Source organism: Oryzias latipes, chromosome 15, assembly GCF_053564925.1.
Source record: "Oryzias latipes strain Hd-rR chromosome 15, Olatipes_Hd-rR_3.1".
Classification (NCBI taxonomy): Eukaryota; Metazoa; Chordata; class Actinopteri; order Beloniformes; family Adrianichthyidae; genus Oryzias; species Oryzias latipes.
The window spans coordinates 13,971,232-13,983,416 of record NC_136251.1 but is presented as its reverse complement, the minus strand read 5'-3'; the positions used below and the strand labels follow the sequence as shown (position 1 = coordinate 13,983,416).

The 12,185-nt window shown below is 40.8% G+C and overlaps 1 protein-coding gene across 12 annotated transcripts in view; it reads right to left on the bottom strand.

Annotated features, from left to right (window-relative positions):
* Nucleotides 1–6,285: 6,285 nt before the first annotated feature.
* Nucleotides 6,286–12,185, bottom strand: part of wdpcp (WD repeat containing planar cell polarity effector) — an 80,337-nt gene continuing 74,437 nt past the window's right edge. For all 12 annotated transcript variants that reach the window (XM_020709349.3, XM_011484187.4, XM_078931794.1 and 9 more), the window contains 2 exons: nucleotides 11,356–11,387; nucleotides 6,286–9,610 (listed from right to left, as the gene is read on the bottom strand). In XM_020709349.3, coding sequence (XP_020565008.1) covers nucleotides 9,560–9,610; nucleotides 11,356–11,387 — 83 coding nt within the window. In that variant the 3' untranslated portion in view covers nucleotides 6,286–9,559. The remainder of the gene's footprint in view (nucleotides 9,611–11,355; nucleotides 11,388–12,185) is intronic.

The following is a 12,185-nucleotide window of genomic DNA, read 5'->3' as shown; positions in this document are numbered from 1 at the left end:
CGAGCCGGGAGACATTTGATCGAGGCGTAATTGAAAGCAGCGCTGTAATGGCGTGATAATTACTGCTGCGCCGCGAGCCGCTTTCTCCCAAATAACCTGCAGGAATTTCACCGCCTCTGATGCGGTAATTACGTGGGTGGGGCCAGGTTAGCGGGTCACGTGTAAATGTGTGTGTGTCTTCATGCGCTCGCGGGCACAAACGCATTAAATGGGGCAGGCATATTCACCCCCCTCGCGTGCGTATGTGCGCGCGCAGAGAAGAGGAAACTTAAATTAAAGCATCGTTTATGCAGCCTTTTTTTACCCCCCTTTCTTTTGAAGAAATTAGAAACGTGTTTGTGTTCAAAATCCCCGCGCGCGCCTTTAATCCCGACGCGCGTGCTTAATCCACAGTCAAACGGAAATGTGACAAACGTGCACGTGGGGTTCAGTGTAAATTTACACAGCAAAAATGTCAACTAATTTAGAAAATATCTTTTAAAGTATTTTGAAATTAAATATAAATAATTTCAACATTTAAATAAACGGAGGCCATGCTGGCAAAAATCCCTGCGGACAGAAACGCAAACATTTGCGGCCGGGCTCGCGCGTATTTTGTTTTTTTCCCCTCTTTTTCTTTCTAAAGAGGGGGGTCTCGGCGAAGGTGAAGGGTCCGCGGTTGAATGTTTTCCTGCAGAGCTTCAGGAGACGTTTTATTTTAAGACAGAAAGTTAATCCGAGGCCCAAACGGACAAAGGGCGGATTAAAACCCGGGTGAGAAAGTTGAGGCCCGCAGGAGAGTTTCTTTCAGCTCCGCAAAAATGTTGTGCAAAAGTTCAGCGACTTAGTGCGATATGAAAGTGGCGCACGAGCACCCCCCCCCCCCCCCCCCCCATAAACCGTTTAGGCTGGATGTCGAATTCTCTCAAAAAGCGCGTGCTAACTTTTCACTTGAATTCAATTATTTTGTTCTAAATTAAAGAAAATGTTTAACAATTAAATCAAAACAAAAATGCTTTTACACTAAATTTAAATAAATGTTAAAAATGTCAACAAACTAAAGTTGTGAAGAAGACAGAAATGAAAGATATTTTAATACTGTCAAAACACTAAACATGAAAACTCCAATATTAATGTTTTAGTAAAGTTTTAAATAAATATACGTTTTTGAAACTGCAAAAGCACAAACAAATGGTTGCTTTGAAGCATTCAACTGTTTCTTTGAGGGGCCATAAAGTTTTTTTCTAAGCGTCTTCCAATAAAGAAAGTTAGATGGAATATTAACACTGAGGCCTCTCGCAGGTTTCTTTCGTGTTCTGTTGCTCAGAGCTTCCCAACGTGTGACGGAGAGAATCCAAGCTTTCAAAACCTTTTGTAAAAACGTCACAAATAAAAGCTGCATGCAGAGACAAGTGATCGTAGCTTGAACCTGAGCAGAGGATCAGAGCTTTTTTTTCTCTGTTCAATAATCAGATCGATTGAGCTGCTGTGTCGCCCGCTGCGACTGGTTTGACCTCCTGACCTCTGGTCTGCGGCGTGAAGGCGTGGGACTGAGGTTGAACTGGAAACTGTTGACGTTTTGATCACACTTTGTCCAGGAAATGAACTGGAACCACAGCGGACTGCAGGTTCTTTTTTTTTGCATGAGTGCTTGTGATTTGTATCTGGGGGAGGGAGATAAAAGGCCGGAACCAGACTGATCCTCACAGGCCTCCGTACCTCAGCACTGTGTGAGAAAAAGGAGATGCGGCGATAGCAGCCGACATGCTGGGACCATTTTCTTCCATTTCCACACAGGACAAGAAAAAATAAATAAATAGTGGTCTCTGATTGGCTGTCAGCTCTGGCGTCCCGGTATGTTCATGGGCTGGTTTGAGCAGAGAGGAGATACAGGAGACGATTACATTAAACTAGAAGGTTAACTTTGGGTCAACCGTTCAGGGAAATGGGTGCAGTCCGGCCCATGGCTCCAATTTCTCTGCTTTGTCTTCGGTTTCCTCATTTTTCTTGGCACGTTGGTTGAAAACGGCCACGTTTTCTTCACGGTTGTGTTTCTGCGATCCCCCGCATGCAGAAGACGAGAGCAGCAGAGCTCTTCGGAGATTTCTCAGCTGATCCTCATGAAGGTGCAGGTTCGGATTCTGAGACGATGTTCCAGAAGGACACCTCGTCCCTCTGCGGTGCTCGGTTTAACAGTACGTTTTCGTCAGTTGGGTGAAATTACAGGAGCGCAGCAATTACCTGATCCCAAAGACAACCAGGAGGTTTGGTTTCTTCCCCTTAAAGCTGCAAATGGGGCACTTTCTGCAACTCTGCTTCACTGCCTTTACATCACACAAACCTGCTAATTTACAACGTCTTTGACCCGGAAGAAAACATTTGAAACTTTTCAACAAACCATATTTAAACTCCATTGAAAATGACTGCAGGAAGGTTCAAATCGTCTAAAGCCGACCGAAAACTTTCTGCTCTTCAAAATGTAAAATCTTCAGCAAAATTTTAGCTAGAAAGATCATTCAACCTCTAAACAACTCAAATGACTTTGCACTTTTTCATTCACGGGGTTTGAAAAAAAAAAAACCAAAGCTGCCATGTTTGGGCCATTTTTCAGCTCCCACTGACTTTGAATAGGGATTTGGTGTCAGCCAGACAGACCAAAGTCACACGGGCAAAATTCAGGAATCCTCTGGTTTGGTTTAGCTCCATCTGAGGCGTCGTCACTTCTACCGGAAAAAGGTTTTTCCTGCCTTCCAGAATATCTAGGTCTGAAAGCCCAGAGACATCCAGGTTTATCCCAAGAGTCAGTCGGGGCTGGGTTTTCTCATAACATTAATACCGGTAATTTGAGGGACAAATTCTCTTTCAATTTCAGAGAGATTCCTGAGCTTAAAACACAAAAATGCAGCATGGTAGTCTAATCATATCTGGATCCTGATGGTATTATTTTCCAGAGGGCAATGATTTACAGATACGAGCTTTACTTTGAGCATTGTTTTGAATAGAAAACAAGGATCACACAGAGAAAGTACTCAAACTTCTTCATTCTGATGAATTTAAAACAAAAAATCACAATGGAGCAAATAGAATTTGCAGTCTTCTGACCCATTCTTGTCTTTCGTGCAGTTTTCTTTGTGAGTGCACTTTATGAAACTTGATTGTTGGGCTTATTCTGTCACTGGACACTGCAGCTGCATTGTCCTTCCACTGTGGCTCTCCTGCCATGACAGTAAGGAGAAAGATTAGCATCAGCTAATCTTTTGTTTTTCTTATTTTATATATTTCAGAAAATTTGTTTCTGCTGGGTTTCAGCCTTTATTAGCTCTTAATACAGTCCATTTAGGGTTCTGATTGGGTCTGATGCAGCTCTGCTGCTCCAAAGTTCTGATGTCTGCGGGTCCCAATCTGAGTCCATTCAGAAGTTTCCTTAGCTTACCTGACTTTAACATGTAGGCCATCATCTTCTGCAGTTTTTCAGATAGGAACGTCATTTCAACTTGAAAGTGGAGTTGAGGCAGTGAACTATAAAAAATGTGTTTCGTTTTAACGATTTTTATATGGTCTGCAGCTTTTTGGACAATCTCATTTACTGTCCAGCTATACAGGATTGAAGACCTATACACACCAAACCCTTTAAAACTCAATTAGGCATCATAAAGAGTTACAAGCGCCATTCAGATTAAAATCTGTTTAGATTTAGAGTAACCAATTAACCTATGATGTTTTTGGACGGTGGGGGGAGGCTGGGGTCCCCAGGGAGGGTGGGGGGATTCTGTTTCCCCTGCCAGGAGTTGAGCTGGGGTTTTCTTGCTGTAAGGCAAGAGCGCTAACCACTGCACCACCATGCCTAAATTTAGCACATCTTAGCATTTTAATAGCTTGTGTGGCTAACTTTAGCCTTCTTACAGTTTGTTAAGCCAGTCTTTCTTTTGTAAGTTTTAAGCTAACTCTTTTAGCCTGTTGTTAAATGTGCCAAATCATGGAACTAATTCTACTGATTTTAGTGTGATAGGAGTTCCACTAATTCCACTGAAATCGGGGTTGTACAGTGGTGTAGTGGTCACTGTTCCCACCTCACAGCAAGAAGGCGGTGGTTCAAATCCCCAATGGATCCTCTCTGTGTGGTATTGCTTGTTCTCCACCTGCATTGGGTGCAGCATGCCTTTGCCATACCAAAGTAGAAAGTGTTGTACCTGACGTTTATAATCGGTCAGTGAAATATAAAGTATGAATAGGGAAACTATCCCAACAAGAATTACAAAGCGCACACACTTTCATTATTCTTTGCTTTGCTCTTATAATTTCTGGCCAATGACTGAAGAGATCTTTGTTCACATAGTTTTGTTTATAGACTCTATTTGGAAACAGAAATCTCCGGTAAACACAGGTCTATATTCAGACCAAATGCAAGGTTCAGGACTTGATCCAGAACCAAAATAAGCGGACTTGTTCTGAATCATGGTACTTTTCCAGTCTGAATACTCCGGTAACCCTTGTGCTATTCTAGGCACTTTAACGTTGGGAGTTGGGTCATCTAGACCCACTAAACAGTGCTCTGAACCTTTTTTCTTCAATGATTTGTGATCTTCACTGGTGTCCATGGATTACATGAAATCTTTCCACCTTTATCCACCTTTGTCATGGTAGGGAAAACACGTCAATGTAAGGGTGGGGTCATCTTGACCCCATAGGATAGCACAACGGTTACGGTTCCTCCAAAAACATGCTTCATAGGTTATTTAGTGATTCTTAATGGTTCTTCAGATGTGAGTGTGTGGTTGTTCGTGTCTGTGTGCCCTGTGATGGACTGGTGACCTGCCAGGTGAACCCTGCGTAGCTCAGTAGATCCAAAACCCTCTGACCCTCAACAGGACTAAACAGGTATAGAAAATGAATGGAAGAATCTGCTAATCCTTTTTTTTTTTTTTTTTTACATTATTCTTAAATTACTTTACGTTGAGATAATCAAAACATATATTAGGGCTGTACATAATAGGAATGTTTACAGAAAACACAAAACGACATTTATATAAATTTGTGCCATGACTTAGTTTTCTCTAAATTGTAACGAGGCAACACTGTTGTGCACAGAGAGGACAGAGTTTGTGTTTTTTTTTCCCTTTAGTTCATTTTCCATCATCCAAATCACAAAAATAAAGTCTAGGTGTTTGTACCAACAGAGAAAGAAAAAAAAACCTAATAAAATTCAAACTCCACCAAGATCAAAGTGACTAAAACTATCAGAATAAGCTTGCAGGTCTCTATTGTGTGGCAGCAGAAAGTAATCTATTACTGTAATGCAATACTTTTGTAACCTGTTAATCCCAACACTGGTGAAAAACGGGTTTTACCTGTTAACCAAGATTAACAAAAGTGATCCACCAAATAAAAAGAACTTGGGTTAAAGCAGATGTTCTATTTTCACAAAATAAAATTGTAACTGGAATTTGAAAAAAAGGTAAGAATAAAAGATAAAAAAAACGATCAAATAAATTAAAATGTTTCACACATTCAGCTGTCAGAACTCACACAAAAACACTTTCAGCTGATAAAAATAGTGTCACAAAAATGCTTTAAATGGACCAACAATGTTTTTGCATTTGCCTACATTCATTCTAAACAACGCTGCTTACCTTACAGCATGCCCACGTAGTCAAAGCTTTTTTCAGTGACCTGAAGGCACTTTAACGTTGGGAGTTGGGTCATCTAGACCCACTAAACAGTGCTCTGAACCTTTTTTCTTCAATGATTTGTGATCTTCACTGGTGTCCATGGATTACATGAAATCTTTCCACCTTTATCCACCTTTGTCATGGTAGGGAGAACACGTCAATGGTCATCTTGACCCCATAAGATAGCACAAAGGTTTTGGACATTTTTTACACACCTTATTCATAAATTAAATCAAATCCAAGTTTATATATCATTTTCAAAATATCCACAAAAGCAAACTTTTTCACATTTTCTTCCTCTTTAGACTCTGGAATTGCAAAGATGCACTTTGCTGCTCCCCACCAGCTAAGTTACTTCAAGTCCCACTGTGCTCATCTTTTGATCTTTTGTAAAATTCTTCACAGAGGTCTTTTGATTATGATTATGCTGTTTTTAGACAAAAAACAAAAATCCAGTCGTTGTCCAGGACATAGTTTCTGCAGAGCAGCAACAGCTCATTGGAAATTTGTCTCATAGCGAGACTATTGGCGCGGAGCAATCCCACCTCCCTTCCTTTCCCCGTTGCCACAAACAAGGTCTTTTTCCAACCGCATTTCTCCTGATTCACAACGATTTGAATAAAGAAATACTCAGGGATGGATTTTCAACTTTAATTTTTCTATATAGATGTCTTCCATCATTAAAAAATCCATAATAACATTTAAAAAACACCAAAAAAATGATTTTCATCGGGGAGAGTCTTTAATTTAAAAGTTATTCAACATTTACTTTTTTTTTCTTGATGTATGTCAAAATAGTTCAAGAAGGTAAACGAGAAACAGCAAAATATCCCAGGTATGTCATCCTTTCAAAATTTATGGAGAACAGCATCCGTGTCATTTTATTGGTATTTTCAAAATAAAAGCAGAAATGCTAAGTTTAAAGCCTTGGATAGCTTATCCATTGACCATGACTACATAGACTTGACATGGATCAGGGTTTTTTTGTGTGTGCGGCTTTTAACAACTCTTTACCTGGTAACAAATGAAAACAGTAAAACTATGACTGATTGGATTGATCCATCATCAACACCTTTGATTTTTCATGAAAACCTCCAAAGAAAAAAAAGTATCATTTCATATTTTGACAGATTACTGTAAAGCACAAATCAGAGATGCTCCCATTCAGCTGTTTCCTGTTTTAGTGAGGACTGCAGCAGCATTTTCTACCGAAACCTTCATCACAGATGACAGCCGATCTCTAAACGAGCTGATTCCAGCTCTGCTGAGGTTCTTCTCTTGTGAACAAAGCTTGTATGAGGTCGGAGGTTCAGTTAACAACTTCTTCCCACATTTCCTTCCTCCTTTCCTTCCTCGTCTGATGGGAAAACAGACAAGACTGGAGCGGCGGCGGCTGCAGCAGCTCAGTCTGCGGTTTGTCACTCACATAACCTGTCCCGACGACATCCTCACTTGAGTGTTAGTTGTGTAACGAGGATTAGGAGGCATTTGTGGGGAGTGATGTCATTCAGAAAGGATGCAGCAGAGCCTCGTCCTGACTTGTCTTCTAACCTCATTACTCTCCAGATCTGGGAGATCCTGATGGACACTCGGCCTGCAGGCTTCAACGTTTACAGCCACAGTGGTCGTCTCTCTGTGACTGAATTTGATCTAAACCCAAACCCTCTCAAGACATTTTTGAAAATAAAACTTGAATAAATGTCCGCATCTATGAAAAAATCTACCTCTACAGATACTTTCCCACCTGTTAATGCAGTGACGTGTCGTGAGAGCAGCTAGATTCTTTTTCTCATTTTTGAGATCATTATTTTTTTGATGAATTAGACTTATTTTTAAGTTAAATTTTGGCACTTTTACGTTTCAGTTTCTCCTGAATCTGATTTTGTGATGTAAAAAGATTAGAAATAGTAAAAAAGGCTAAAAATGTTGTCGTTCTTTGGACATTCCTTAACTTTCCCTGTTCTTGAAGATATTGTTGACATCAGACTGTTTCATTCAGGCTCTGATCCTATTTTTTCACATCACTGGACAAAAAAAAGAAGAAAGTAAGAGGAAATCTGCAGGTAAAAGAGGAGCTGACATTGATTTCATTGACTGACTTAGAGGGCAACTCAAACTTCAGGGGGAACGAATGAAGCAGAACTCTGTGCATAAAACACTGAAAACCTATAGATCGACGCTCAAACCCTGCAGACATCAGAATAAGAGCATCATGAAGGACTTCTGATGCTCTTCTGAAACCGGAATTATTAAAAAAACAAATCAATTCACTCAGCAAATTTTTGATAATTTGCTTTCATTTCAGCCTTTTGGAAAAAGGGACTCATTTACAGACAGGAGGATGCTTTTCTTGTCACAGTTAAATCCTGAGGAAGATATCAGGGAGAATCTCCACGTTTTCAGGACTCTCTCAGGGGAATTAGACCCACCTGAAAGACTGTTCTTACAGAGTTTAAAGTCTGAGACAGTCCTGATTCATTTCCGTCAGGTCTGAAGGGTTTGCTTTATGCAGATCAGAGACAAAGGTGGGAATCTTGGCTCCTCTGTGGCAGAAGCGGCGGTCCAATCAGGCCGCTGAAAGTCTGCACAGTTGTTGCACCGAGGTTGGAAAACGGCAGACAACCTGGATAATGATGAGTGCTGGAGGCTCGACTCATTTCCAAAATGTTAACAAGGCCGTTCGGCGGCTCCAGCGCCTCGCGCAGCCTGTTAATGCCACTAATAAGCCTGATCTCGGATGGCAGAGATTGCAGTTGTTGAACAAAGCTGCTGGCTGTTTTAAATGAAGCGTTTGTGCTTCACAAAGCAGCATAATTGCTGAAAGGGGGAGAGAAACAGGCGCTCTGTCTCACACTTTGTTTGGTGTGTTGTGAAACTGCATTATGAGCTCGCTCCTGATTAAAAGGCGACTGATCGGGGCATCTGGGAGGCACCCGCTCTTACCTTTTGGGCAATTTCTGATGCTTTTCTTGGAGCTGTCAATTCAAACAATCAGGAGATGATGCAGTCTTGGTTTGGAAATTATGAACGTGTCAAGAGATGCCACTTATCTGGAGCTGTCTCTGCTGTGACTGTATCATCGCCTGCAAATACAGCGTTCTGATGTATGCATAAGAGAAGCATTAGTATCAGTCTGAAATGTAATTCCTTTCAGCCGTCCTCTCGCAGAGGATTGACTGCCCAAAAAACACACAATGATTTTTTTTTTAAAGCTATCAAAACAACAACAACCACAAAAAAAGAGCAGGAAAGCATCCTCGCTGATCTGCTGTCCATTTCCAGCGTTGCTTCTTGTATATTTTGTGGTGGAAATCCTCTTAGAATGCAAAGTAAATAGATTAGGATACAGTCAGGGATTAGGGCTCGTGCGGCGCTGTCAGATTAGTCGGTGAGCGTCGACAGCTCTGACATGGTGATGGCTGCTGTTCAGGAAAGGGGCTCCGCTCGGTGCTTTAAAGTCGCTGGTTGGCTCCTGTTCATGAATAAAACCGTGGCTCGTAATCTCGGCCAGCGTGCACGCACATGCCGTGCACGTGCGTGCAGAGGAAGCCTTGCAGCATCCAATAGCGGCATAATAGAAATCAGGCTGATTAATGGCAGGTCTGCGGGCTTTTCTGTCAGCATCTTAACGGCAGAAGCAGGTGGAACCGCTTCCTTTGAGGCTCGTTCTGTTCAGCTGTCATGAAGCTGAATTCACATCCAGGGAAATTCACAGATAAACTGTGACAGGTAAGAAAAATGAAGCTTTGATTCATATTCACACCTGAGCCTGTGCAGAGGAGGCCTTTTGGATCCTTTCACAAAGAAACATTTCAGCAAAGTTTGGACATAAATATCCATTAACCAGCTCAGTCGTATGCAGTGGTACCTCCAGCTTTCCTTTGGAGTTCATTAAGGCCAACGTTTTTCTCTTAAACCATTCCTAAATGAACCACATGCAGCATTTCGGGATCTTCATCCTCCTGAAACACATACATAACAAGTATTATTATAAAACCATGTCCTCCGTTGATCGTAAAAACATATAACAAATAAAGAAAGAGACTAAGAGAGAGACTAAGAGAAAGAGACTAAAGAAAGATCATAAATACAATTAAAAAAAGTCCTGAAATGTTTAAATGTTGAAACTATAGAAGCTTTCAGGAACTTTGTCAGTCTGCTCTAAATAAAGAAATATTAACTTTTAGGAACTTTACTTAAAAGCAGCTTCTACAAAACATGTGAGTTAAAAGAAAACAGTAAATTAACCCAAACTCTGCGACTGAAAACCTTTTCTACACAGATAACTTTACAATCACATATTCAGATGAACACAAAGCGAAAAAGAAAACATGTAGGGACACTAGATCACCATCCACAGCTTCACAGGGTTTCTGAGGACAGCTGAAGCCAAAATAATAAGCCTTTAAAATTTGCATTTTTTTTAGAGTTTGTTATTGTTATGGATGGATGATAATCCATAATCGCAAATTTATCGACATCGCGATTTCGAGCTGTGCAATATCCATATAGCAAAAGTCAGCAAAAATCTTAACCTTAAATTTGCTAAAACAATCTTATGGCAACTTGAAGTATTTAATAAATCCCTTTATGCATTAGACCAATCAGATGGAGCCCTTTACGTTGTTGACCAATCGGAGCTTTTAGACGAGGGTCATTTGGAGAATAATTTAAGGTATTTTGATTCTTATTTAAATTACGGTAAACTTCTGCAGTGAAATGGAAATGTTTTTGTTTTTTTTGCTATTTGTTCATTTATCGCAAGCTATATCGTCATCGCAATATTGATCAGTAATATTGCATATCGCGAGTTTTCCTCATATCGTGCAACCCTAGATGATATCTTTGAAATCTGTTGGTTTCTTCATGAAGACTGTTTTTAGCTCTGTCTTTGAGTCATATTTACCTTTAAAGACCCACTCCGATGAAAGTTGTGCTTTGACATGTTTGTGTGGCACTTTTCTCATGATGGAGGATATAAGATGAAGGAAAACAAGGAAAAAATTGTATTTCTTTATTCAAATCGCTGTGAATAAGGAGCAGATGAGAAAATGCCATTTAACAAAGAGTTTGTTTGTGACGTAGAAAATACACTCCACTCCATTCTGATGCATCCACTTGGAAACGACTAGATCTATGTACGTCATCATTTTCCTCGTCTGAGCTGGAATCTGGCTCAAAACTTTTTGGCTGGATAGCTCTAATATATCTGCCATTCCTGTTTCACCACCAATGTTGGGTTGGGGTTGGAGGGGCTGTAAGCTAGCAGGAGAGCATGTAATCAGATAGATGATGGGAAGTAGGGAAAGGCTTACTCAATGACAATGGTCCTGCCCACAACTCAGGTGAATTCCCAATTACCTACTGCCGCAGAAACTGTGTTCTAGTAAACAACTTCTGTTTTTTTTAATTTTGGAAAAAATACTGTATAATCGTAATCATTAATTTTACTATACGTAGATCAAAAAGAGATCAGAGCGGGACTTTAAATCGATTCTTGACAAATAAAGTTTGAACTCCACATGAAGTGTTTTTTTACTTCACTTGTGATCATTTAAACGGTTTTAAACATTGGTTTGTCCAGATCAACTTTTTTCTTTGCATCTTTTCCCATTTTTCCTGGTGTTTTTCAGTCTAGGATCCAAACTGTTCCCTTCTGCTGTTTCTGCACCACAACATGATTGAGTCTTCTATCTGATCAACTTACGTTCTCGCCGTCTGCGTGGCGTCCAACGCTTCCTGCAAAACACAACCAGACGGCAGAATGATGCTCCTATCAGAATGATGCTCCTATTCATCCGCTGTGACACTTGAATATTCAAACATTAGGCATGAACAAGCGTCCCCCCACCCCCAGGAGAGGGAGATGGGCGGCTGTACGTCCCGTCAGGTTTTAGGCTCGCTCAGGCGGTCGGGCACGTCGCCTCTCCTGGGTTTAAACCAATGTAAACCGTTGTCACTCATGGCGATCTTCCTTGCTCTGAGCTCTGCGTTAATGAGGTTGTGATTGACATTAAAACCTCGGCATGCCTTTAACAGATATTTAAGACGCGGATGTAAATTCTTCTCTATAGCCTAAAGTCCGGATTAATAAATGACAGTGATTTGCTGTCGAGACAATTGTTAATAACAGAAGAAAATGGAAATATTATAGAGGCAGGGAGGAGAACAGGAAGTACAGAAGAAGGCAAGTGTCGTTTTTTCTAAACGGAGGATTTCCTTAATGACCAGCTAGTCATGTTAGACATTTGAAAAGGAGGGTGGGGTGGGGGTGGGGGGTGCTCAGTGATTAACCGAATATTGCCTGAGATTTACTGCAGGGTTCTATGAAAATAGAAAACCAGCTTGTTGTATTTTCTTATGACGGATCTTCACTAAGCTGCTGTCAACAATCTGAAGAAGCTGGAATTACCGTGGTGAGTGAGGAGCTACCAAATTCATTTAACTGCTTTTCTTCTTCCTACTTTTTTCTGTCGTGGTCAGAGCTCGTTTTGGACGGCGCTCCAAAATAGCAGGTAGTGGAACTGCAGGATTTAT